At 49.4% G+C, this 23,178-nt stretch overlaps 1 protein-coding gene across 5 annotated transcripts in view; it reads right to left on the reverse strand.

The window, feature by feature from the left end:
• Window positions 1-23,178, reverse strand: part of bckdk (branched chain ketoacid dehydrogenase kinase) — a 104,339-nt gene that overhangs the window by 72,795 nt on the left and 8,366 nt on the right. For all 5 annotated transcript variants that reach the window (XM_072469257.1, XM_072469255.1, XM_072469254.1 and 2 more), the window contains exons 2-3: window positions 11,919-11,987; window positions 1,420-1,530 (exon numbers count right to left, since the gene is read on the reverse strand). In XM_072469257.1, coding sequence (XP_072325358.1) covers window positions 1,420-1,530; window positions 11,919-11,987 — 180 coding nt within the window. The remainder of the gene's footprint in view (window positions 1-1,419; window positions 1,531-11,918; window positions 11,988-23,178) is intronic.

Consider the following 23,178-nt stretch of genomic DNA (forward strand, 5'->3'; position numbering starts at 1 on the left):
TTGCCTGGTATGGAGGGCATTAGCTATGAGGAGCGGTAGAATAAACTCAGTTTGTTCTCACTGGAACGACGGAGGTTGAGGGGTGACCTGATAGAGGTCTACAAAATTATGAGGGGCATAGACAGAGTGGATAGTCAGAGGCTTTTCCCCAGGGTAGAGGGGTGAATTACTAGGGGGCATAGGTTTAAGGTGCGAGGGGCAAGGTTTAGAGGAGATGTACGAGGCAAGTATTTCTACACAGAGGGCAGTGGGTGCCTGGAACTCGCTGTCGGAGGAAGTGGTGGAAGCAAGGATGATAGTGACATTTAAGGGGCATCTTGACAAATACATGAATAGGATGGGAATAGAAGGATACGGACCCAGGAAGTGTAGAAGATTTTAGTTCAGACGGGCAGCACGGTCGGCATGGGCTTGGAGGGCCGAAGGGCCTGTTCCTGTGCTGTACTTTTCTTTGTTCTTTGTTCATTCCATGTGACCAGCCTGGTCGGGGGGCCCAACCTCCCCTCCCCCCCTCTCCAAAGGCATTTCCTTCAAAGTTCAATGTCCTCCCTGTCCTGCCAGTTCATGGTCTCTCACAAACTCCATTGCTTCCTCTGCCGGCAGCACAGTGGCTAGCACTGTTGCTTCACAGCTCCAGGGTCCAAGGTTCGATTCCTGGCTTGGGCCACTGTCTGTGCAGAGTCTGCACGTTCTCCCTGTGTCTGCGTGGGTTTCCTCCGGGTGCTCCGGTTTCCTCCCACAAGTCCCAAAAGACGTGCTGTTAGAGGTCATTTGGACATTCTGAATTCTTCCTATGTGCACTCGAACAGGCGCAGGAGTGTGGCGACTTGGGGATTTTCACAGTAACTTCATTGCAGTTTAATATAAGCCTACTTGTGACAATAAAGATTATTATCATACTATTCGCTGACGTTGTGGGCCAACCAAAGGTGGGCTGGGCACAGCATCCCGAACCTCACCCCTTTCTTAAAGACGGCAGTCTTGACCCGGTTGAACACTTCTCTGTGTGGTCTCTTTGTATAGCTCGGACACATTTCTCGCAGTATTGGCTCTCTATCCTCAACTAGCTTTGGAGTCCCCCTCCCCACCCTCCTGCAAGTCCCGCTTTCCCCGTCTCCTCCCCTTTCAATGTTCCCATTTACAGCTACGTCTATTGTTTTTGGAACTTTATTGCATATTTAAGCACAATTTGTTTTCGAAAAAGAATTATATAAAACTTTTATTGAACCGAATAACTAAAAGCTTTGAGTTCTAGCTGCACAAATTGCTAACACTAGATTTTCCTCACGGTGAAAATCCCAATACTTGAGCAATCAGAAAAATCAGTTTTCATCAATTTATTTTCAGTGCTTTAAACAGTAGTGCCTCAATTTAGTAACAGCTCGAGAGTGGATTCAATTATTAATTGGTTGCACTTACCACCTGCAGAATCGTGGGATTGCAGCCAATGATGAAGGGAAGGCACCGAAATCCCTTAATGCGATGAGCAATGCGGACAGGCAATTCGTTGTAGAGGTATCTGGCACTTCTCTGCGCAATCAAGAAAAAATACTAACCTTAAAGTATCACTGCCTTGACCCACACACTACATCTCACACACAATACATCAATGTGCCTGGATGTGCACCCAACTGCCGTAAGCTGCCTTACGATGGACCAAATATTGCAAAGTGGGGTTCGGCTGGGTGGTCAGCACAGACTCAATGGGCCGAGTGGCTTCTTTCTGTAAATTATCTGTGATCGACTCTAAGATTCTGGAGGCAAACGTTTTTAAAATAAATTTAGAGTGCCCAATTATTTCTTTATTTTTTCCAATTAAGGGGCAATTTAGCGTGGCCAATCCACCTAACCTGTACATCTTTGGGTTGTAGGGGTGAAACCCACGCAGACAGGGGGAGAATGGGCAAACTCCACACGGACAGTGACCCAAAGCCGGGATCGAATCTGGGACCTCGGCGCTATGAGGCAGCAGTGCTAACCACTGCGCCACCGTGCTGCCAGGTAAGTGCCCATCTTGCACTATTCACATCTAGCTATTGTTTGCTTTGCTTTGTTTCCAGTGATTAAAACTATAATGTAAAAAAAACACCAAGCTATAAAATTCTAATCAGTACCAGAGGCACAGTACCCGTTTTCTTTCACATGTAAGGTGTTCTTTGCAGACTCGATGGGAGAAATGACCTCCTTCTGTACTGTAGGGATTCTATGGATTCTGAGGAATATCTTCTGCAGCATGGAGCTGTAACACCAAGCTCGGAGGATCTGCCAAATGGAGGGACGTGCACCGAACTCTCACTCGCTCCAGATTCTAATTAACACACTTCTGACACCAGGAAGACACCATGACACCCCAGGGGCAACTGTAAATCTATAAACATTCAGAGTTGTACATTAGATCTTAAAGTGTTCCGAGGACTTCCGGTTGCGGCTATGCGGAGCTAAGTCGCACATTCGGCGGCTCCTGCGAAAACTGACTTTTGGGCTCTTTTCCGGGCCCCTAACGGCACTTTTTCGACGTTTCCCAGTGTGGGAAGGAGTCGACAACAGCTCCCCATCAGTATATGGCTTCAACTAGGAGTGGGGCGACAAAAAAGGTGTTGGTGGACCCGAAGAAGGTGCGAGGGAAGAAGGTGCGGCGGGCGGAGACCAGGCAGCGTGGAGGCAGTGGGCGGAGGAGCAGCAGGAGGGTATCCAGCGCTGCTTCAGAGAGATTAAAACTGACCTGCTAGAGCCGATGAAGGCGTCTATTGATAAGCTGCTGGAGACACAGACGGCCCAGGGAGTAACGATCCGCGAGGCTCGACAAAAGATCTCTGACAATGAGGACGAGATCTTAGGCCTGGCGGTAAAGGTGGAGGCGCACAAGGCACTCCACAAGAAATGGCAGGAGCGGTTCGAGGAGATGGAGAATCGGTCGAGGCAGAAGAATCTGCGGATTCTGGGCCTCCCGGAGGGGCTGGACGTGGGGGCCTATGTGGTCATCATGTTGAACTCGCTGATGGGAGCGGGGTCCTTCCAGGGGCCCCTGGAGCTGGAAGGGGCCCATAGAGTGCTGGCGAGGAGGCCCAAGGCTAACGAGCCTCCGTGGGCGGTGCTGGTGAGGTTCCATCGGTTCGTCGATCGGGAGTGTGTGCTCAGGTGGGCCAAGAAGGAGAGGAGCAGCAGGTGGGAGAATGCGGAGGTTCGGATATATCAAGACTGGAGTGCGGAGGTGGTGAAGAGGAGGGCCGGGTACAATCGAGCGAAGGCGGTGCTGCACAGGAAGGGGGTGAAGTTTGGCATGTTGCAGCCGGCGCGACTGTGGGTTACCTACAAGGACCGGCACCATTATTTAGAGTCTCCGGAGGAGGCGTGGGCCTTTGTTCAGGCCGAGACGTTGGACACAGATTGAGGGTCGGGACGGGCGATTGGGGACTGCGGTTGATATGCTATGTTTATTTTTGTTTCGAGGGGGGAGGGGGCCTTTGTATTGCTCCGGGTTTCTTTTCTTTGTGTTTTTTCTCTTTTGGGTCGGTGAGGGTGGCTGGGGCGGGTTGGGCACTATCTTGGTTGGGTTGGTCGGGGGGGCTCTTGGAGGAAAGATGGGGCCCCGCGGGGGAAGGGGAGGCCCGAGTCAGGGGTGAGGGGACCGGGCCTGTAAAAGGAGTTGCGTCAGAGGTGGCGGGGCTTGGTGGATGGAAAGCGCGGGCTTTTTCCCCACGCTGAAGACTGAAGGGGCTGGGGCCGGGGCGGGGAAGCGAGGGTTGCTTCCCGCACTTAGAACAGAAGGGGGAGGGGTAGAGCCTATGGATGGGGACGGGAGAGGAGGGTGTGCCACACAATGGGAGGAGTCGAAGGAGAGGCGGGAGTGGCTGGTGTCAGCAGGAGTCAGCTGACTTGCGGAAGTGCAATGGGGGGAGTAAATCAGCTAGGATGGGTCCTAGCCGGCGGGGGGGGGGAGAATCGAGTTGCTGCTGCTATGGTCAAGGAGGAGCTGGAGCGAGTGGGGGGGGGGGGGGTTGAGATGGGGGCATGCCGCTGTTAGGAACGGGCTGGGTGTGGGGTGCGGGCGCGTGGCTGGCCGAGGAGGGGTCATGGCTAGTCGGCGGGGGGGGGGGTGGGTAGCCCCCTGATCCGGCTGATAACCTGGAATGTAAGGGGACTGAATGGGCCGGTTAAGCGGGCCCGCATGTTCGTGCACCTGAAGGGGCTCAAGGCGGATGTCGCTATGCTTCAGGAGACACACCTGAAGGTGGCAGACCAGGTAAGATTGAGGAAAGGGTGGGTAGGTCAGGTGTTTCACTCGGGGCTCGATGCCAAAAATCGAGGGGTGGCGATCTTGGTGGGAAAGAAGGTGTCGTTTGAGACGTCGAGCATTGTGGCAGATAATGGCGGTAGGTACATAATGGTAAGCGGTAAGTTGCAGGGAGAGAGGGTGGTACTGGTCAATGTGTATGCCCCGAACTGGGACGATGCGGGTTTTATGCGGCGTATGTTGGGTCGGATCCCAGACTTGGAAGTGGGGGGCCTGATAATGGGGGGAGACTTTAACACGGTGTTGGATCCGGCACTGGATCGCTCCAGGTCTAGGACGGGTAGGAAGCCGGGGCAGCGGCTAAAGTGCTGAGGGGGTTTATGGACCAGATGGGAGGGGTGGACCCTTGGAGATTTGCAAGGCCGGGGGCTAGGGAATTTTCATTCTTCTCACATGTCCATCAGGCTTATTCCCGAATCGACTTTTTCATCTTGATTAGGGCGCTGATAGCGAGAGTAGAGGATACCGAGTATTCGGCAATAGCCATTTCGGACCACGCCCCGCATTGGGTGGACTTGAAGATGGGGGAGGAGAGGGACCAGCGCCCGCTGTCGCGCTTGGAGGTGGGGCTGTTGGCGGACGAGGTGGTGAGCGAGCGGGTCCGAGGAAGTATAGAGAGGTACTTGGAGACCAACGACAACGGGGAGGTCCGAGTGGGGATGGTATGGGAGGCACTGAAGGCGGTGGTGAGGGGAGAGCTGATCTCCATTAGGGCCCACAAGGAGCAGAGGGAGCGGGGGGAGAGGGAGAGGCTGGTGGGGGAGATGGTGAGGGTAGACAGGAGGTATGCGGAGGAGCCCGAGGAAGGATTGTTGAGGAAGAGGCGTAGCCTCCAGGCCGAATTCGACCTGGTGACCACCAGGAAGGCGGAGGTGCAGTGGAGGAAGGCCCAGGGGGTGATTTACGAGTATGGGGAAAAGGCAAGCCGGATGCTGGCGCATCAGCTTCGGAAGCGGGACGCAGCTAGGGAGATTGGGGGTGTTAAGGACAGGGGAGGGAGTGTGGTGCGGAGAGGAGTTGGCATCAATGGGGTCTTCAGGGACTTCTACGAGGAATTGTACCGATCCGAGCCCCCATGGGCGGAGGGAGGGATGGGCCGCTTCCTGGACCAATTGAGGTTTCCAAAGGTGGAAGAGGGACTGGTGGCGGGATTGGGGGCCCCGATTGGGCTGGAGGAGCTGATCAAAGGGATAGGAAGCATGCAGGCGGGGAAGGCACCGGGGCCAGACGGTTTCCCGGTTGAATTTTATAAAAAATATTTGGACCTGTTGGGCCCGTTGTTAGTTAGGACCTTCAATGAGGCAAGGGAGGGGGGGGGGGCTTTGCCCCCCGATGATGTCCCGGGCACTGATCTCCTTGATCCTGAAGCAGGCAAGGATCCCTTGCAGTGTGGGTCTTACAGACCGATCTCCTTGCTAAATGTAGATGCCAAGGTGCTAGCGAAGGTCTTAGCCACGAGGATTGAGGATTGTGTGCCGCAGATCATCCATGAAGACCAGACGGGGTTTGTGAAGGGGAGGCAGTTGAACGCGAATGTGCGGAGGCTTTTGAACGTTATCATGATGCCGGCGAGGGAGGGGGAGGCGGAGATTGTGGTGGCGATGGACGCTGAGAAAGCCTTCGATAGGGTAGAGTGGGGGTACCTGTGGGAGGTGCTGAAGAGGTTCGGGTTCGGGGAGGGGTTTGTCAGGTGGGTTAGGCTGCTGTATGAGGTCCCGATGGCGAGTGTGGCCACAAACAGGAGGAGGTCCGAGTACGTTCAGTTGCACCGAGGGACAAGACAGGGGTGGCCCTTATCCCACCTGCTCTTTGCACTGGCGATTGAACCGCTGGCTACGGCACTGAGGGAGTCAAGGAACTGGAGGGGGTTGGTGCGTGGTGGGGAGGACCATAGGGTGTCACTTTATGCGGACGACTTGCTGCTGTATGTGGCGGACCCGGTGGGAGGAATGCCGGAGGTAATGAGGATTCTTAGGGAATTCGGGGACTTTTCGGGGTACAAGCTCAACATGGGGAAGAGCGAGCTGTTCGTAGTTCATCCAGGGGACCAGGAGAGGGGGATTGGCGAGCTCCCACTAAAAAAAGTGGAGAGGAGCTTCAGGTATTTGGGAGTCCAGGTGGCCAGGAGCTGGGGGGCCCTGCATAGGCTTAATTTTACAAGGCTGGTGGAGCAACTGGAGGAGGAGTTCAGGAGGTGGGACGCGTTGCCGCTGTCCCTGGCGGGTAGGGTGCAGTCAATCAAAATGACCGTGCTCCCAAGGTTTTTGTTCCTGTTCCAGTGCCTCCCCGTGTTTATCCCGAAGGCTTTTTTCAGGCGGGTTAACAGGAGTATAATGGGGTTTGTGTGGGCGCGAGGGACTCCGAGGGTGAGAAGGATGTTCCTGGAGTGGAGTAGAGATAGGGGGGGACTGGCGTTGCCCAACCTCTGTGGATATTACTGGGCCGCCAATGCGACGATGGTGCGCAAGTGGGTGATGGAGGGGGAGGGGGCTGCATGGAAGAGGCTGGAGACGGCGTCTTGTGTGGGTACGAGTCTGGGGGCGCTGGCAACGGCGCCACTGCCGCTCCCTCCAAGGAGGTATACCACGAGCCCGGTGGTGGTGGCTGCCCTCAAAATTTGGAGGCAGTGGAGGCGGCACAGGGGGGAAGTGGGGGCCTCGGCGGGGACCCCATTATGGGGGAACCACCGGTTCGTCCCGGGAAGAACAGGTGGAGGGTTTGCGGGGTGGCACAGGGCAGGAATACGAAAGTTGGGGGACCTGTTTTGGACGGGAAGTTCGCGAGCTTGGGTGAGCTGGAAGAGAAGTACGGGCTCCCCCCCCCCCGGGGAACACGTTCAGGTACTTACAGGTAAGGGCGTTTGCCAGACGGCAGGTGGTGGAATTCCCGCGGCTACTGCCACACACACTACAAGACAGGGTGCTCTCGGGGGGGGGGGGGGGGGGGGGGGGGGGGGGGGGAGATCTCGGAAACTTACCAGGTGATGCAGGAGGAGGAGGAGGCCTCGGTGGTGGAGGTAAAAGGTAAGTGGGAGGAGGATTTGGGAGAGGAGATCGAAGAGGGGACGTGGGCAGATGCCCTGGGGAGGGTGAACTCTTCCTCATCGTGCGCGAGGCTCAGCCTCATACAGTTTAAGGTGCTGCACAGGGCACACATGACCGGGACAAGGATGAGCCGGTTCTTTCGGAGTGAGGACAGGTGTGTTAGGTGCTCAGGAAGCCCAGCAAACCACACCCATATGTTCTGGGCATGCCTAGCGCTGGAGGAATTTTGGAAGGGCGTAGCGAGGATGGTGTCAAGGGTGATGGGATCCAGGGTCAAATTGGGCTGGGGGCTCGCAATATTTGGGGTGGCAGAGGAGCCGGGAGTGCAGGAGGCGAAAGAGGCCGAAATTCTGGCGTTTGCGTCCCTGGTAGCCCGGCGAAGGATACTTCTTCAGTGGAAGGATGTGAGGCCCCCAAGCGTGGAATCCTGGATCAACGATATGGCGGGGTTTATTAAGTTGGAGAGGGTGAAATTCGCCTTGAGAGGGTCGGTACAAGGGTTCTTTAGGCGGTGGCAACCGTTCTTAGACTTCCTGGCAGAACGATAGACATTGGTCAATGGCAGCAGCAGCTCGGGGGGTGGGGGGGTGTCACTTTATTTTTATTTTTTTGTTATTTACACTGGAGGTTCTGAGGGGGTGTATATACTTGTTGTATTAAGTCGGGGTGTTAATGTTAATTTATTATTTATGTACAGGGGCGAAGGGGGGTTGCTTTTCCGGACTGTGTTTTGTACTTAACCCTGTTGGGTTTCTTTTTCATTTTGTTATTGATATTTTATGAAAACCTTTAATAAAATGTTTTTTTTTTTAAAAAGATCTTAAAGTGTTCTTTTTTTCAATAAATTTAGAGTACCCAATTATTTTTATTCCAATTAAGTGCCAATTTAGCATAGCCAATCCATCTAACCTGCACAACTTTTGGGTTGCGGGGGTGAAACCCACGCAGACATGGGGAGAATGTGCAAACTCCACACGGACAGTGACCCAGGGCCGGGATTCGAACCCGGGTCCTCAGTGCCACAGTCCCAGTGCTAACCACTGCACCACATGCCACCCCCTCTGGAGGCAAACTTGAACAAATCTCAGATCGGGTTCAAGTCTTTATTTTGCCTTATTGAAAATATCCAAAATCTTCTTAAACATTTATTTTTCAAACTGCATAATCCATTACTCTGTCTTTCAATATGCAGCCTTTCCTTGAATTAATAAAGGGAAAAAAAAGTTGTGAATAAAATATACAAGAACATATGGCCAATTTTGCAGCATTGCCTATATTACCAGCTATTTCACAGGTAATACACGTTTAAAAGGGGTTAAGCTCCAGTACCTATTAAAACAGCAGACAACATGAACTCAGGCAAGAATGAACCTGCCTGACTAACCCCCTCCATTTCTGCGAGGAAGTAACAACCCGTAGACTGTTGAAGGACTCTGTATGTACCCTCCAAAGGATATATTATTATTATTAAAAAGAGTTTTATCCACATTTAAAACTGTGGCAATTAAAGGTGAATCTTGGGATTGGGTGAGAAAATGGCTAAAATGTGGAGAACTAAAGGAACTCGTTAGAAGATCAACCTCAGAGTAGCAGAGAGTACCGGACAACAAGTCCTGAGGGATTGTGTTTACTACTTCCCTTCTTGAATAATGGTACCACATTTGCTGTCCTCAATCCTCTGGCACCTCTCCTGTGGCCAAAGAAGATTTGAAAATTGTTGACAAGAGCCTCTGAAATCTCCTCCCCTGCCTCCCACAGCAGCCTGGGATACATCTCATTTGGGCCTGGGTATTTATCCACTTTTAGGCCTGATAAAACCATTACTATCTCTTCCCTCTCAATGTTAATTTGTTCAAGACCATACATCATAGTCCCCCTCCCTGATTTGTATAACTTCATCATTCTTCTCTATAGGGAACACAGATGCAAAGTACTCATTTACAACCTCACCTACATCTTCCACTCCACATTGGTTTGATTCATTGATTGATTCCCAATAGGCCCTACTCTTTCCCTGGTCATCCTCTTCCCATTAATATACTTATAAAACACCTTTGGGTTTTCCTTTATTTTACCTGCCAGTGTCTTTTCATGCTCCCTCTTCGCTCTCCTAATTTATTTTCAAAGTAACCGCCTGCACGCTCTATGCTTCTCTAGGGCTTCCGCTGTTTTGAATCCTCGGTATCCGCCATAAGCCACCCTTTTTTTGCCTCCTTATCCAACCCTGATATTCCTTCACATCCAGGGTTCTCTGGACTTGTTGCTCCCACCCTTCACCTTTACAGGAACATGGTGGCCCTGTACTCACCCCCATTCCCTTCTTGAATGAATCCCACTGCTCTGCTGTAGGTTTTCCTACAAGTAGCTGCTCCCAGTCGACTTTGGCCAGACCCTGTCTTATCCTATTACAATTGGTCTTTCCCCAATTCAGAACATTTATTTTCGGACCACAGGGGCTTTCCACAGTAACTTCACTGTAGTGTTAATGTGAGCCTACTTGTGACAATAATAAAGATTATTAAAGTCTCTTGCAGGACTTTCTAGTACTGGCACAAAAAGCTCTCCTGAAGCCTTTCACACTTTGGCTATCCCAGTTAATATTGGGACAGTGGAAATCCTTAACTATTATTACCCTATTATTTATATATTTTTTGAAAACGCTGACATATTTGCCTTCCCACAATACACTCCCTGAGTGTTTGGGGGGCGATAGTACACTCCCTACAATGTGATTTCCCCTTCTACTCATATGGCCTCATTTAGGAACCTTTTAAGCTATCATCCCTCCTTACTGCAGTAATTAACTCCTTGAACCCCCTCTCCCCCGTCATCTCGCTTGAAGATTCCATACCCCGGAATACTGAGTTGCCAGTCCTTCCCCTCCCTCAACCATGTCTCTGCTTTAGCATAATGTCATATTCCTGAATGTCAATCAACACCCTCAACTCATCTGCCTTACTCACAAGGCTCCTTGCATTGAAATAAATGCCATCCAGCCTTGCCAAACTACTCCCTTGTGCCTTTATTGGTCTTTAATCACTCTGCCTTCCAGATTGACTTAGCTTTTCTTCTATGGTTCCAGGGATGTGACATTTCAGTTATGAGGGCAGATTGGAGAGGTTGGGATTGCTCTCCTGGGACAGAAGGCGGCCAAATGGAAATTTGATAGATAAAAGCAAGTTACTGCGGATGCTAGAATCCAAAACAAAAACAGAAAATACTGGACAACCTCAGCAGGTCTGAGAGCACCTGTGGAGAGAGAAGGGAGCTAATGTTTCGAGTCTGGATGACTCTTGGTCAGAGATTTGATAGAGGTGTTCAAAATTATGAGGGGCATGAGAGTAAAAGGGAGAAACTGTTCCCGCTTGTAAAAGGATTGAGTACAAGAGGGCGCCGATTTAATGGGATTTGCAAAACAAGCAAAAAAAACTTTTTCACACAATGAATGTGCTGCCTAGAAGTGTGGTGGAGGTAATAAAGGCATTCAAGAGGGCATTAGATGATTCTTTGAATAGAAACAATGTGAAGGGGTAGGGGGAAAAGACAGGAGAATGGCAGCAAGTCATATGCTCATTTGGAGAGATGGTGCAGACACAATGGGCCACAATTCTGCACAGTAACAATTCTATGATTCAGTACATAGCTTTTCTTGTCCACTTTTATGAAAATAGGGCTATGCAGTTTGTTAAAGGATTGCATTATGTTCCTCACTGCTAATACTACACCATAATGAACCTTTTTTTTGATAAAGCACCAGTGAAGGGCTTTGGGACATTTGACTCTGCCAAATGTGCTATATTAATATAGCAGCACGGTAGCACAAGTGGATAGCATTGCGGCTTCACAGCGCCAGGTTCCCAGGTTCGATTCCCCACTGGGTCACTGTCTGTGCGGAGTCTGCACATTCTGAAATGAAAATCGCTTATTGTCACAAGTAGGCTTCAAATGAAGTTACTGTGAAAAGCCCCTAGTCGCCACATTCCGGTGCCTGTTCGGGGAGGCTGGTACGGGAATTGAACCGTGCTGCTGGCTTGTCTTGGTCTGCTTTCAAAGCCAGCTCTTTAGCCCTGTGCTAAACAGCCCCTCTCCCCGTGTCTGCGTGGGTTTCCTCCCACAGTCCAAAGACGTGCAGGTTAGGTGGACTGGCCATGCTAAATTGCCCTTAGTGCCTAAAAAGTTTAGGAGGGGTTATTGGGTTACGGGGATAGGGCTTAATGTGGGTCAGTGCAACCACGATGGGCCGAATGGCCTCCTTCTACACTGTATGTTCTATGTAATGCAGGCCAACGTTGATTTTTTAAAAATAAATTAAGGGGCAATTTAGCCTGGCCAATCCACCTACACTGCACACCTTTGGGTTGTGGGGGTAAAACCCACGCAGACACGGAGAGAATGTGCAAACTCCACACGGACGGTGACCCATAGCCGGGATCGAACCTGGGTCCAGGGCACCATGAGACAGCAGTGCTAACCTCTGCGCCACCGTGCTGCCCCAGGCCGACGTTTTTGGGACAGTTTCTAGCTGTTGCTTTCACTAGGTCCTTCCTTACCTAATGGATTTACCACTCAATGCAACTTACCAGGTTATGACTCCCATCGGGGGTTTTCCCAGAATACAACATGGTCGTCGGAGTCAGACGTACGGATGCCTGAAAAACACAGCAGGAAGTTGAAATCATTCTTTCTCAGCAAACATGCAAATAAAACTCCTGCTGTCCTGTCTGTTGGGCCCCAATTCTGGTCAATATCCCTAGTCAAAAGAAACAACCAGCTGTAACTTGGTAGCAGCACTGTCAGCATGCAGTCGGAACGTGGTGGAATGGAGTCCTGCTTCACAAATTGTCCGCATAATCTAGGTCCCAGTACGAAGGGAGGAGTGTTACAACGTTTTTTGAATAAGTTGGTAAACCAATGCCCCATATGCCCTCTCTGGCCTGTGTAGAACATTCCACAGCACAACAGGGATGGGAATCCTCCTAATGTCATGGTCAACAAATATCTCCTGGCCAATTTCACTAAAATCAAACACCGTGAGACCCTGCTGTGTAAAAGTGTTGGCCTCAGTGCCCTACATGATAGCAGTGGCTACACTTCAAAAACCAACCATTGGTTGTGAGGCACTTTGGGACATACTGAAATCACGAGAGGTGCTACAAAAATGAAGGTCCCTTCTTCAAATTATTTCCTTCTGTGGTAATAGGCTTCCCACCAACATCTATGATAGGAGCAGAAATATTCCATAGAGCTGGACAAAACCCCTTCCCTTCCATCCTCCCCAAATACTCTCAGAATGGACTTCTTTCCAAACTTCCTTCCTTCAAAAATTACCAGGAGTGATTTTCCCAACACGTTGCGCCCGGTGCCGATCCCGTTACACTGGGTGCATAGCGGGAGGGGCCAAACATGGGTTTTGGGTTGAGTGCACAGCCGCACGCGATGCACCAGACCCAGTATGCCCTACCTAGCCACTGGATTTACCACTCAATGCAACACCTCACTGGGTGTGATCCAGATAGGCATGTTTAAATGAGTCATTAGGCTGCAATCTCCGGGCACCCAGCATTCACCGGCCCCAGTGGCAAAGCCAGATGCCAGCGCAAATTAGTATGGCGTCCAGGAACAGAAATCAGACATGATGGCCACACTGGAGGGCTCGGAGGCCATTGGTCCCCCCCCCCCCCCCCCGCCCCCCTCCTCCCCCAGATGAGAGGGACAGGGCAAGGCAGTGGTCTGGTGCCTGGGCACTGCCAACTTGGCAGTGGCTACAAGGGCCATGCCCTTGAAAGGTGGGGTATTAAGGGTGGGGAGGGGGGTGAAGGGAGAAGCCTAAAGGTGGGGGGGGGGGTCCATCAGCTACCCCATAATCGAGGTATGCTCACTTTAGGTGACAGAGGGCCAATGCCTAGGAGGATGGATGGATGTGGGGCCAAGTCACCCACATGCCTGGATGATATTGGGGAGAGGGGGTTGCGCCTCCCAGGTCGAATGTCGGTGGCGTCGCCCATGTCTGCGGAAGGGGGGGGGGGGTGGTCTCAGCCTCACTTTGAGATCTGGGCACCCTTTTAAAAGGGCGCCCTGATTTCAGAGGAGTTGGTCACGCTGTCGTCTTTAGTTTGAAGCGTGGGAGTTTTCAGTGAGAAATTACTTAAGTGTGGGTGAATACTGGTCTGGATCACACTCAAACACCCGGCAGGAACCACCCCATGAAACCCACCTAAAGTGACACTTATTTCTTGGGAGAATTTTATTCTACGTTCCTTTTATTTCTCTGTTTTGCATATATTTTCACTAATGTCTACATTTTGCACAGCAGGGCTTCTGAAATATCCTTATTCTCAGGCAAAGCATTTTCTTTGTTAGTAATCAGCAGAGTTCATCAATACTCTTCCCTGTTCTGCCCTTTTAATCTTCTACGTTTAACTTCTAATACCTAGTCTATTATATGATCAAATGCATTTTGAAGGTCCATATAAACAATATGAGCTGCGTGATACTTATCAACCACCCACTTCAAAGAACTTAGTCAAGCTGGACAGTACGATTCACTTTATGACAATTAGACGTAAGCTCCAATTTTTAAGTCCCTACTTTTTGAAATGCCAAACAATTACCTTCCCAGATTACTAGCCCTTATCTTGGCTGGATTGAGGGTTTGAGTACAGCAGCAAGGATGCCTTACAGTAGTTGTATAGGGCCTTGGGCGAGACCACACCTGGAGTATTGTGGGCAGTTTTGGTCTTGTTATCCAAGAAAGGATATACTTGCCAGAGAGGGAGTGCAGCGAACGTTCACCAGACCGATTCCTGGGCTGGCAAGATTGTCGTATGAGAGATTGGGTTGACCGGACCTGTATTCACTGGAATTTAGAAGAATGAGGGCTTCATTGAAAGGTATAAAATTCTGACAGGGCTGGACAGACTAGACGCAGGGATGTTGTTTCCTCTGGATGGGGATGGGGGGGGGGGGTCTAGATCAAAGGGCCACAGTCTCAGGATACTGAGTAGGGCATTTAGGACTGAGATAACAAGCTTCTTCACTCGTAAGGAGGTGAACCCATGGAATTCTCTACCACATAAGGTTAGAGTACACTTAGGAAAGAAATAGATTTCTAGACAGTAAAGACATCAGGGGCTATGGGGAAAGAGGATCAGCCATGATCATACAGAACGATAGAGCAGGCTGGAGGGGCTATGGTCTACTCCTGTTCCTCTACTTTTCTATGTTTGTGTGGGGGACACCAACCCACTTTCCGGTATCCGCATGGATGACTGTTCCTGTCTCTGCCAAGGCTGGAAGTTGGCACGTTGGACACAGGTTGGGATTTTTAAAATCCTACTTGACCCCCACCCATCCATTCTTGTTGTGATTAAATTCTGTTCATAGCGTTTGAAGGTTTCCCCAAAAACCAACGTTTGGTCTGGCGTGGTCGGCTTTATTCCTCTGCCCTTTGTTTTTGAAACATGCGTAACAATTCAAATCTTTCAGCCATCTGGCCCCATTTTCGCATTCAAGGAGGATTGGAAGATTGTGGCCAAGCTCTGCAAATTCCACCCTTTACCCGGACACCAGAGAGGCAAAACACCATGCACATCACATGATGCCAGTTGGAGAAGCAATTGTCTATTCCTCTAGTGACATCCCTATGACCACTGCATTGTTACAAGTTTCTCTGCCTCTCAACACACCGCGGGGCAACGTGATTGCAGAGAACGCGCTCTCGATTACATTCCCCACAGTGTGGTTATCTCCACTGATATTTGACTTTGAAGACATTGTGCTCTGGAAGGATTCCTGCACTGTCTATTGTAGCCACTTAAAATGGCCAACTCCCGATTTAAATGGCGAACGGCAAAGGCTGATGGGAAAGTCAGCCAACAGGACAAAAACGAGCAGCTGCAGGTTGACTGTGTATTTACCTCTGGAAAGGCCAGACAAGGTCGATACCAGCAACCATCAGCATAACAAAACACCAGCCATCTGCATATTAATGAGCAATCCCCGGGAACATTGAGCAACATTTAGACACATAAAGCAAAACCAGACTCTTTGGCGCCAGCAGAAGCCTACACAAAGGGAGGTGAACGACCACCTCAAGACCGCCCATCGATCAGGGAACCGCTCCAGCATTGGAGAAAATCGAACCAAGCGATTGGGACAAAGTCCAATCACTTGGGACCAGGTACAGGGTCCGCCCCGAAAGGCGGGAAGTCCCTGGGAACTATAAGAATCGAGTCCAAGTTCAAATTGCTCTCTTCACCTGCCCTCCACCAGCACTCTGCTCTTCAGCACTTCACCACCGCTTTTCCGGCTCTCCACTCCTCAGCAGCTGGTAAAACTGTAAGTCTTACTTCAACGCTCGCTACGAGATAGGCGCTCCTAGCTACCAACCTGTACCAACTTCGAATCCCGCAGGCTCAGAACCCGAACGAAAGGCCATTCATTTTGCTGACCTGGTGGGCCAGTTCCAAGTTAAGTATTGGCCGGTTAGTCGTATAAGTAGGTTAGACGTAGAATTTATGCATGAGTAGTGATTACTGTGTATAATAAATGTGCTTTGCTTTAAATCTTACTAAGCGGTGTATTGGATTACTGATCATCACTCGGACTTGAACCACGTGGCGGTATCATAAAGATACCTGACGACTCAAGCGCAAAGGTAATAAAACAGAGCAATTAAACTAAGGCAAAGTTAGCAACACTATCTCTTACTATTGTTATGGGCCAGGGTTTAGATAACACCAAAGTGTATCATGGAGTTCACATGACCCACAACTTTTACTAGATTGCGGTATGGGGAGCACACGGCCCACTCTACAGGTGGGGTACAGCAGAAATGGAAAAGTATTTTTTAAAGCAAAACAATGTTTATTCTATGAACTCAAGTTAACCTTTTTAAAACATACAGTGAACATCTTAGCAACCATTAATTCAAATACAACCCCCAAAGAATACAACACTAAGTAATCCTTTAAGCTTTCCTTTTGACATCCATAAGACTTAAAACATCTTTTACCAGAAGCAAATCAGGTTAAAGTCACTACTGTTATTAGTTTTAAATCACCAGGATCGATTTACAGTCTTTAGATTACAGAGAGAGATTCATACACCTTCTGGCTGTGACTGCAGCTATCCAGCTCTGAAAACGAAACTAAAACACACCCTGCAGCCTGCTTAAAAACAAAAGTAAAAAGCTGACAAGAGAGCCCAGCTCCACCCACTCTCTGACATCACTGCAGTAGTAAACACCCATTTCTTAAAGGTACTCTCACTACAGATATTTATATACACACCCATTTATAAACACCCATTTCTTAAAGGTACTCTCACATGACACCTCCCCCCAAGAAAAAAAACCCCCATCAACTTCAAGATGGTTTCATTTTTCACTTTTTTTTACTATCCTTTAAGAAATGCACACAGTAAATATACTTTTTCATTTAAAAAAAACAACACACGCAAACAGGTATAATAATATAGTCCATTTTCTGTTCGTTTTTCTTCCTCCAACTGAAATTGCTTCCGTTCATCACATTCGTGACAAAGCATCGGCTATCACGTTTTTTCGTCCTGCCACATGTACTATTTTTAAATGAAATGGCTGCAACAATAAACTCCAGCGAAACAGCCTCGCATTGTTATTCCGGAATCGCTCCAAAAACCTCAACAGATTATGATCAGTATATAGAACGGTGTCAGGTGGATTGCTGGTAACTTAAATGTGAAAATGTTGCAAAGTCAGCACCAAACTCAAAGTCTCCTTCTCAATCGTAGAATACTTTTTCTGGTGAGAATTCAATTTCTTTGAAAAATATCCAATTGGCCGCTCTAGCCCTTCGTCGTCGTCTTGTAGAAGCACCGCACCTACGCCCACATCACTCGCACCAACCGCCACTTTGAATGGTTTTGTATAATTTGGGATGGCTAACACAGGAGCAGTGGTTAACACAGCCTTCAGGCCGGCAAATGCCTGTTGACACTTCGCTGTCCACTGGAATTTGTTACGCTTCTTGAGCAAGTCCGTCAGTGGAGTGACCATACTGCCAAACTATTTGTACAAATGTTCGATCAAATCCACTCATGCCAAGAAATTGCATTATTTCCCTTCGTCTTGAGGGTATCGGAAACTCCTCAAGGAAAGTGACTTGGGCTTTTCCAAATTCACTTTTGGCCAGGTTTATCACCAAACCCGTCACCTGAAGTCGATCGAATAACTCCATGAGTTGTTTCAAATGTTCTTTCCATGTCTGGCTGAAAATTACCAGATCGTCGATGTACACGGCACAATTGGGTAATCCTGAAACAGCTTTGTTAGTTAACCGTTGAAATGTGGCTGGTGCGTTTTTCATGCCAAATGGCATAACATTGAATTGGTATATACCATCTGGAGTCACAAAAGCTGTAATCTCCTTTGCCCTTTCTAAGTAAATCCAATTTGGAAATAAAAGCTGATTGTCCCACTTTCTCAATGCAATCCTCCAAACGTGGGATAGGATAAGAGTCCGTTGTTGTAACTGCATTAACCTTTCTATAGTCCACACACAACCGTTGGGTACCGTCTGAGTTTGGTACCATCACTATGGGTGAGCTCCATTGGCTGCAACCCACTTCAATTATGTCATTTTTAAGCATACTCTCAATCTCTTTGTTAACCTGTGCCAATTTTAAAGGGTTAAGTCTGTATGGATGTTGTTTGATTGGAACAGCATTTCCCACATCTACATCATGTATAGCCATTTTAGTACGTCCCAATTTATCTCCACAAACTTGCCCATGTGATATCAATAACTCTTTCAGGTCAGTCCGTATTTCCTCTGGAAGGTAAAACTCAACAATTTATCCCAATTTTTAAGAACATCCTCATTTTCCAATTTAATTTGAGGTATGTCAAATTCACAGTCATCTAGATTTAGTTTGTCACTTTGCGTTAGAATCATTAAAACCTCCTCCTTTTTCTCTCCTTCCCTTTCAAAGTACCTTTTAAGCATATTCACATGACACATTCGGTGAGTTTTCCTTCTATCTGGCGTTCTTAACATAATTCACCTCACCTCATTTCCTTTCAATCTGATAAGGTCCACAAAACCTAGCTTTTAAAAGGTTCACCTACCACTGGTAACAACACTAAAACTTTATCTCCAATGGCAAAACTACGAACTTTGGACTTCTTGTTCGCTACCCGTTTCATCACATTTTGTGCAACTTTTAAATGTTGTCTAGCCAATTCACCTGCTCTATTTAATCGTTCCCTAAAATTTGACACGTAATCCAATAATGTAATTTCCGATTTTTCACTCACCAATTTTTCCTTAATTAATTTAAGTGGTCCTCTTACCTAATGACCAAAGATTAGTTCAAAAGGACTACATTTGGTTGACTCATTAGGTGCATCCCTAATTGCAAACAGTACGAATGGAATTCCTTTATCCCAATCCTCTGGATAATCTTGACAATAAGCCCTCAATATTGTCTTTAATGTCTGTTGCCACCTTTCTGTTGCTCCCTGCGATTCTGGATGGTACGCAGTTGATTTAAATTGTGTTATTCCTAAGCTAGCCATAACTTCTTTGAATGACCTTGAGGTGAAATTTGATCCTTGATCCGATTGCATTTCTGTGGGTAGTCCATATCTAGTAAAGAATTTAAGTAACTCCTCCACAATCTTTTTAGCTGTAATATTACATGCTGGAATGGCCTCTGGAAACCTAGTAGACACATCCATTATCGTCTGATTCCCACTTTTCATTTTAGGGAGCAGTCCTATGCAATCAATTAGGACCCTTGTAAAAGGCTCCTCAAATACTAGAATGGGTATTAAGGGTGCTGGTTTTATCACTGCTTGAGGTTTCCCTATCACTTGACATGTGTGACATGATCGACAAAATTTAACTACATCTTTATGTAGTCCAGGCTAATAAAAATGTTTTTGTGTTTTAGCTTGAGTTTTCCTTATTCCCAAATGACCTCCCACTGGTACCTCATGTGCAACTCACAACATTTCCTTTCTATACCCTACCGTCAATACTACTTGATGAACTTCTGCCCACTTTTCATCCGCCTGCATATGTAAAGGTCTCCATTTTCTTATCAAGACATCACTTTTACAGTAATTACACTGTGGTATACACTCAGATTCCTCTTCAGTGTATGCTTTCTGATACATCCGTTTTATTTCTATATCTTTTTGTTGTCAGTCCGCCAATTTTCCTGAACTAAAAATAACCGCCTCATCCTCCACCTGTTCTTCTCTTTTTCAATCATCTCATCAAAAATCGTTTCTGATAATTGCACTTCACCTTTATCTTCACTCTCTGATTTCTCCTCTTGTCTTAACCTGTGACTTTGCGACCTTGTTATTACACAATCCGGAAAAATCCCAGGATATTCGTCCTCCAACACTTCAGTTGTCTGATTTTCCACTGGCCTACCAACCACAGTAGGCATCACTCCCACCTGCGATCCAGCTATATCATTACCCAAGATAAACTGTATTCCTGGACAAGATAGTTTCTCTATTACTCCTACTACCACTTCACCACTCTTCACTGGACTTTCCAACCTTACCTTATATAATGGAACACTACTCCTTTCACCCTGAATTCCACATATTACCACCTTTTCTGGCAACATTCTTCCCAAACTACATAACTCCTCATCTCTTACCATTAAAGATTGACTAGCTCCCGTAACTCTTAAAATTGTGACTTCTTTACCTGCTCCTCCTGATACACATAAGTAAACTTTACCCACACAAGTAAATCCTTTAAAGAGATCTGGCACCTTCTTATCAATCACCTCTTGATCAGGCTGTACAATCCACCTCCTTCACTTCACTTGGGCCTTCCTTTACCACTTTCACAAACTCCACTGTCTTATCCTATTTTACCACATCAGCCTTCCCAGTGCTTTTCTTCAACCACCAACACGGTGAATTTACATGGCCTAGTTTATTACAGTGAAAACATTTGAAACTTTTCATGTCTCTTCCACCCTGATGCACTATCAATTACGACGAGACGAGAGTAGGATGTAATCGAGGTTTTATTACACAGAGATGTGTGGCCTCCTACAGGAGCTTACGAAATGACTGTTGTTCGGAGAGCACACACATTTATACTCCGCCTCCTGGGCGGAGCCAGCAGGCAGGGATCTACCCCCGTACCTGTAGTACAGGGGCCTTACCGTAATACCCCTCGTATGCGGTATATACAATACAACAGTGGTGACTACCATATTCACCCCCTGTTAAAAATGAGTCCAGGGGGGTGGTGGAAAACTATTTACATGCAGGTTGGTTTTTAAATTACAGAGAAGGTTCAAATTTAGACGATCGGGCGCCTTGACCTGTCGTTGAGAGCGCCCAGTTCTGGTGGTGACTCAGGCGTCGGCTTGGTCTTCGGTGACACCGGGAGCGTGTTGAAATCCTCTTCATCCCCGGGTGGGAGCAAGGGGAGGACGGATTGTCCTGGAGCGGGGGCTGCGGTGGGGTGCGCTGGGGGAGAGGAGGGTGGCGCCAGGGCAGGGGGGGGGGGCGTATGGGGACCCAGCTGGCGCCAGGTCCCTGAGGGAGACTGTGTCTTGGCGGCCGTCGGGGTACGCTACGTAGGCGTACTGCGGGTTGGCGTGGAGTAGCTGTACTCTCTCAACCAACGGGTCCACCTTGTGTAGCCGCACGTGCTTGCGGAGGAGAACGGGTCCTGGAGCTGCCAGCCACGTTGGGAGCGAAACCCCGGAGGTGGACTTCCTGGGGAAGTAAAGAGACGTTCATGGGGGGTTTCGTTAGTCGCCATGCACAGGAGCGACCGAATGGAGTGAAGTGCGTCGGGGAGGACCTCCTGCCAGTGGGAGGCCGGGAGATTTCTGGACCGTAGGGCCAGTTGGACAGTCCTCCAGACCATCCCGTTCTCCCTCTCCACCTGCCCGTTTCTCCTGGGGTTGTAGCTGGTGGTCCTGCTCGAGGCAATGCCCCTGTTGAGCAGGTACTGGCGCAGCTCATTGCTCATAAATGAGGATCCCCAGTCGCTGTGGACGTAGGCGGGGAAACCGAAGAGCGAAGATGGTGCTGAGGGCTTTGATGATGGTGGCAGACGTCACATCGGGGCATGGGACAGCGAAGGGGGAATCGGGAATACTCGTCGACCACATGAAGAAAGTACGTGTTGCAGTCGGTGGAGGGGAGGGGCCCTTTGAAGTCCACGCCGAGGCGTTCAAAGGGGCGGGAGGCCTTCACCAGGCGCACAAAGTCTGGCCGTTAGAAGTGCAGTTTACACACTGTGGAGACCTGGCAGTCTCTGGTGATAGCCCTGACTTCCTCGATGGAGTAGGGCAGATTGCGAGCCTTAATGAAGTGGTAAAAGTGGGTGATTCCCGGGTGACAGTGATCGTCGTGCAGGGTCCGGAATCGGTCCACTTGTGCGCTGGCACATGTACCTCGGGACAGGGCATCGGGGAGCTCGTTGAGCTTACCGGGGCGATACAAAATCTGGTAATTGTAGGTGGAGAGCTCGATCCTCCACCTCAAGATTTTATCATTTTTGATCTTGCCCCGCTGTGTGTTGTTAAACATGAAGGCAACCAACCGTTGGTCAGTGAGGAGAGTGAATCTCCTGCCGGCCAGGTAATGCCTCCAATGTCGCACAGCTTCAACAATCACTTGGGCCTCCTTTTCGATGGAGGAGTGCCGAATTTCGGAGGCATGGAGGGTGCGGGAAAAGAATGCCACGGGCCTGCCTGCCTGGTTGAGGGTGGCGGCCAGAGCGACATCTGATGCATCGCTCTCGACTTGAAAGGGGAGCGTCTCATCAACCGCGTGCATCGCGGCCTTGCCAATGTCGGCCTTGATACGATCGAAGGCCTGGTGAGCCTCGGCCGTCAGTGGGAAAGCGGTGGATTGAATGAGTGGGCGGGCCTTGTCCGCATAGTTTGGGACCCACTGGGCGTAATACGAAAAGAAACCCAGGCATCGTTTGAGGGCCTTGGGGCAGTGGGGGAGGGGGAGCTCCATAATGGGGCGCATGTGGTTGGGGTCGGGCCCTAGAACTCCGTTCTGAACCACATAGCCGAGGGTGGCTAATCGGTTTCTGCTGAACACACACTTCTCCTTGTTGTAAGTTAGGTTGAGGAGTGTGGCGGTGTGGAGAAATTTGGAAAGGTTATTGTCGTGGGTTTGCTGGCCGTGGCCGCAGATGGGGACGTTATCCAGGTACGGGAAAGTGGCCCGCAGTCCGTACCGGTCAGCCATTCAATCCATCTCCCGTTGGTACGCGTCGAGCTGCGTGTACCGATTGATGGTCTGACTGTAGTCAACGACCATCCGGTTTTTCTCCCCGGTTTTCACCACTACCACTTGGGCTCACCAGGGGCTGTTGCTGGCCTCGATGATACCTTCCCGCATCAGCCGCTGGACCTCAGACCTGATGAACGTCCCGTCCTGGGCACTGTACCGTCTGCTCCTGGTGGCGACGGGCTTGCAATCCGAGGTGAGGTTTACAAACAGGGAAGGCAGGTCGACCTTAAGGGTCGCGAGGCCGCAAACAGTAAGGGGTGGTAGGGGTCCACCAAATTTCAGGGTTAGGCTCTGGAGGTTGCACTGGAAGTCCAGGCCGAGTAGCAAGGCAGAGCAGAGGTTGGGGAGGACGTAGAGCCGGAAGCCGCTGAACTCTACGCCCTGGACGGTGAGGGTGGCGATGCAGTACCCCCGGATCGCCACAGAGTGGGATCTGGTGGCCAGGGAGATTCTTTGGTTAGCGGGGTGTACCGCGAGGTAGCAGCGCCTTACTGTATCGGGGTGGATGAAGGTCTTATTGCTCCCGGAGTCCAAAAGACAGGATATCTCGTGCCCGT

The sequence above is a fragment of the Scyliorhinus torazame genome, chromosome 12 (assembly GCF_047496885.1).
Source record: "Scyliorhinus torazame isolate Kashiwa2021f chromosome 12, sScyTor2.1, whole genome shotgun sequence".
NCBI classification, from domain to species: Eukaryota; Metazoa; Chordata; class Chondrichthyes; order Carcharhiniformes; family Scyliorhinidae; genus Scyliorhinus; species Scyliorhinus torazame.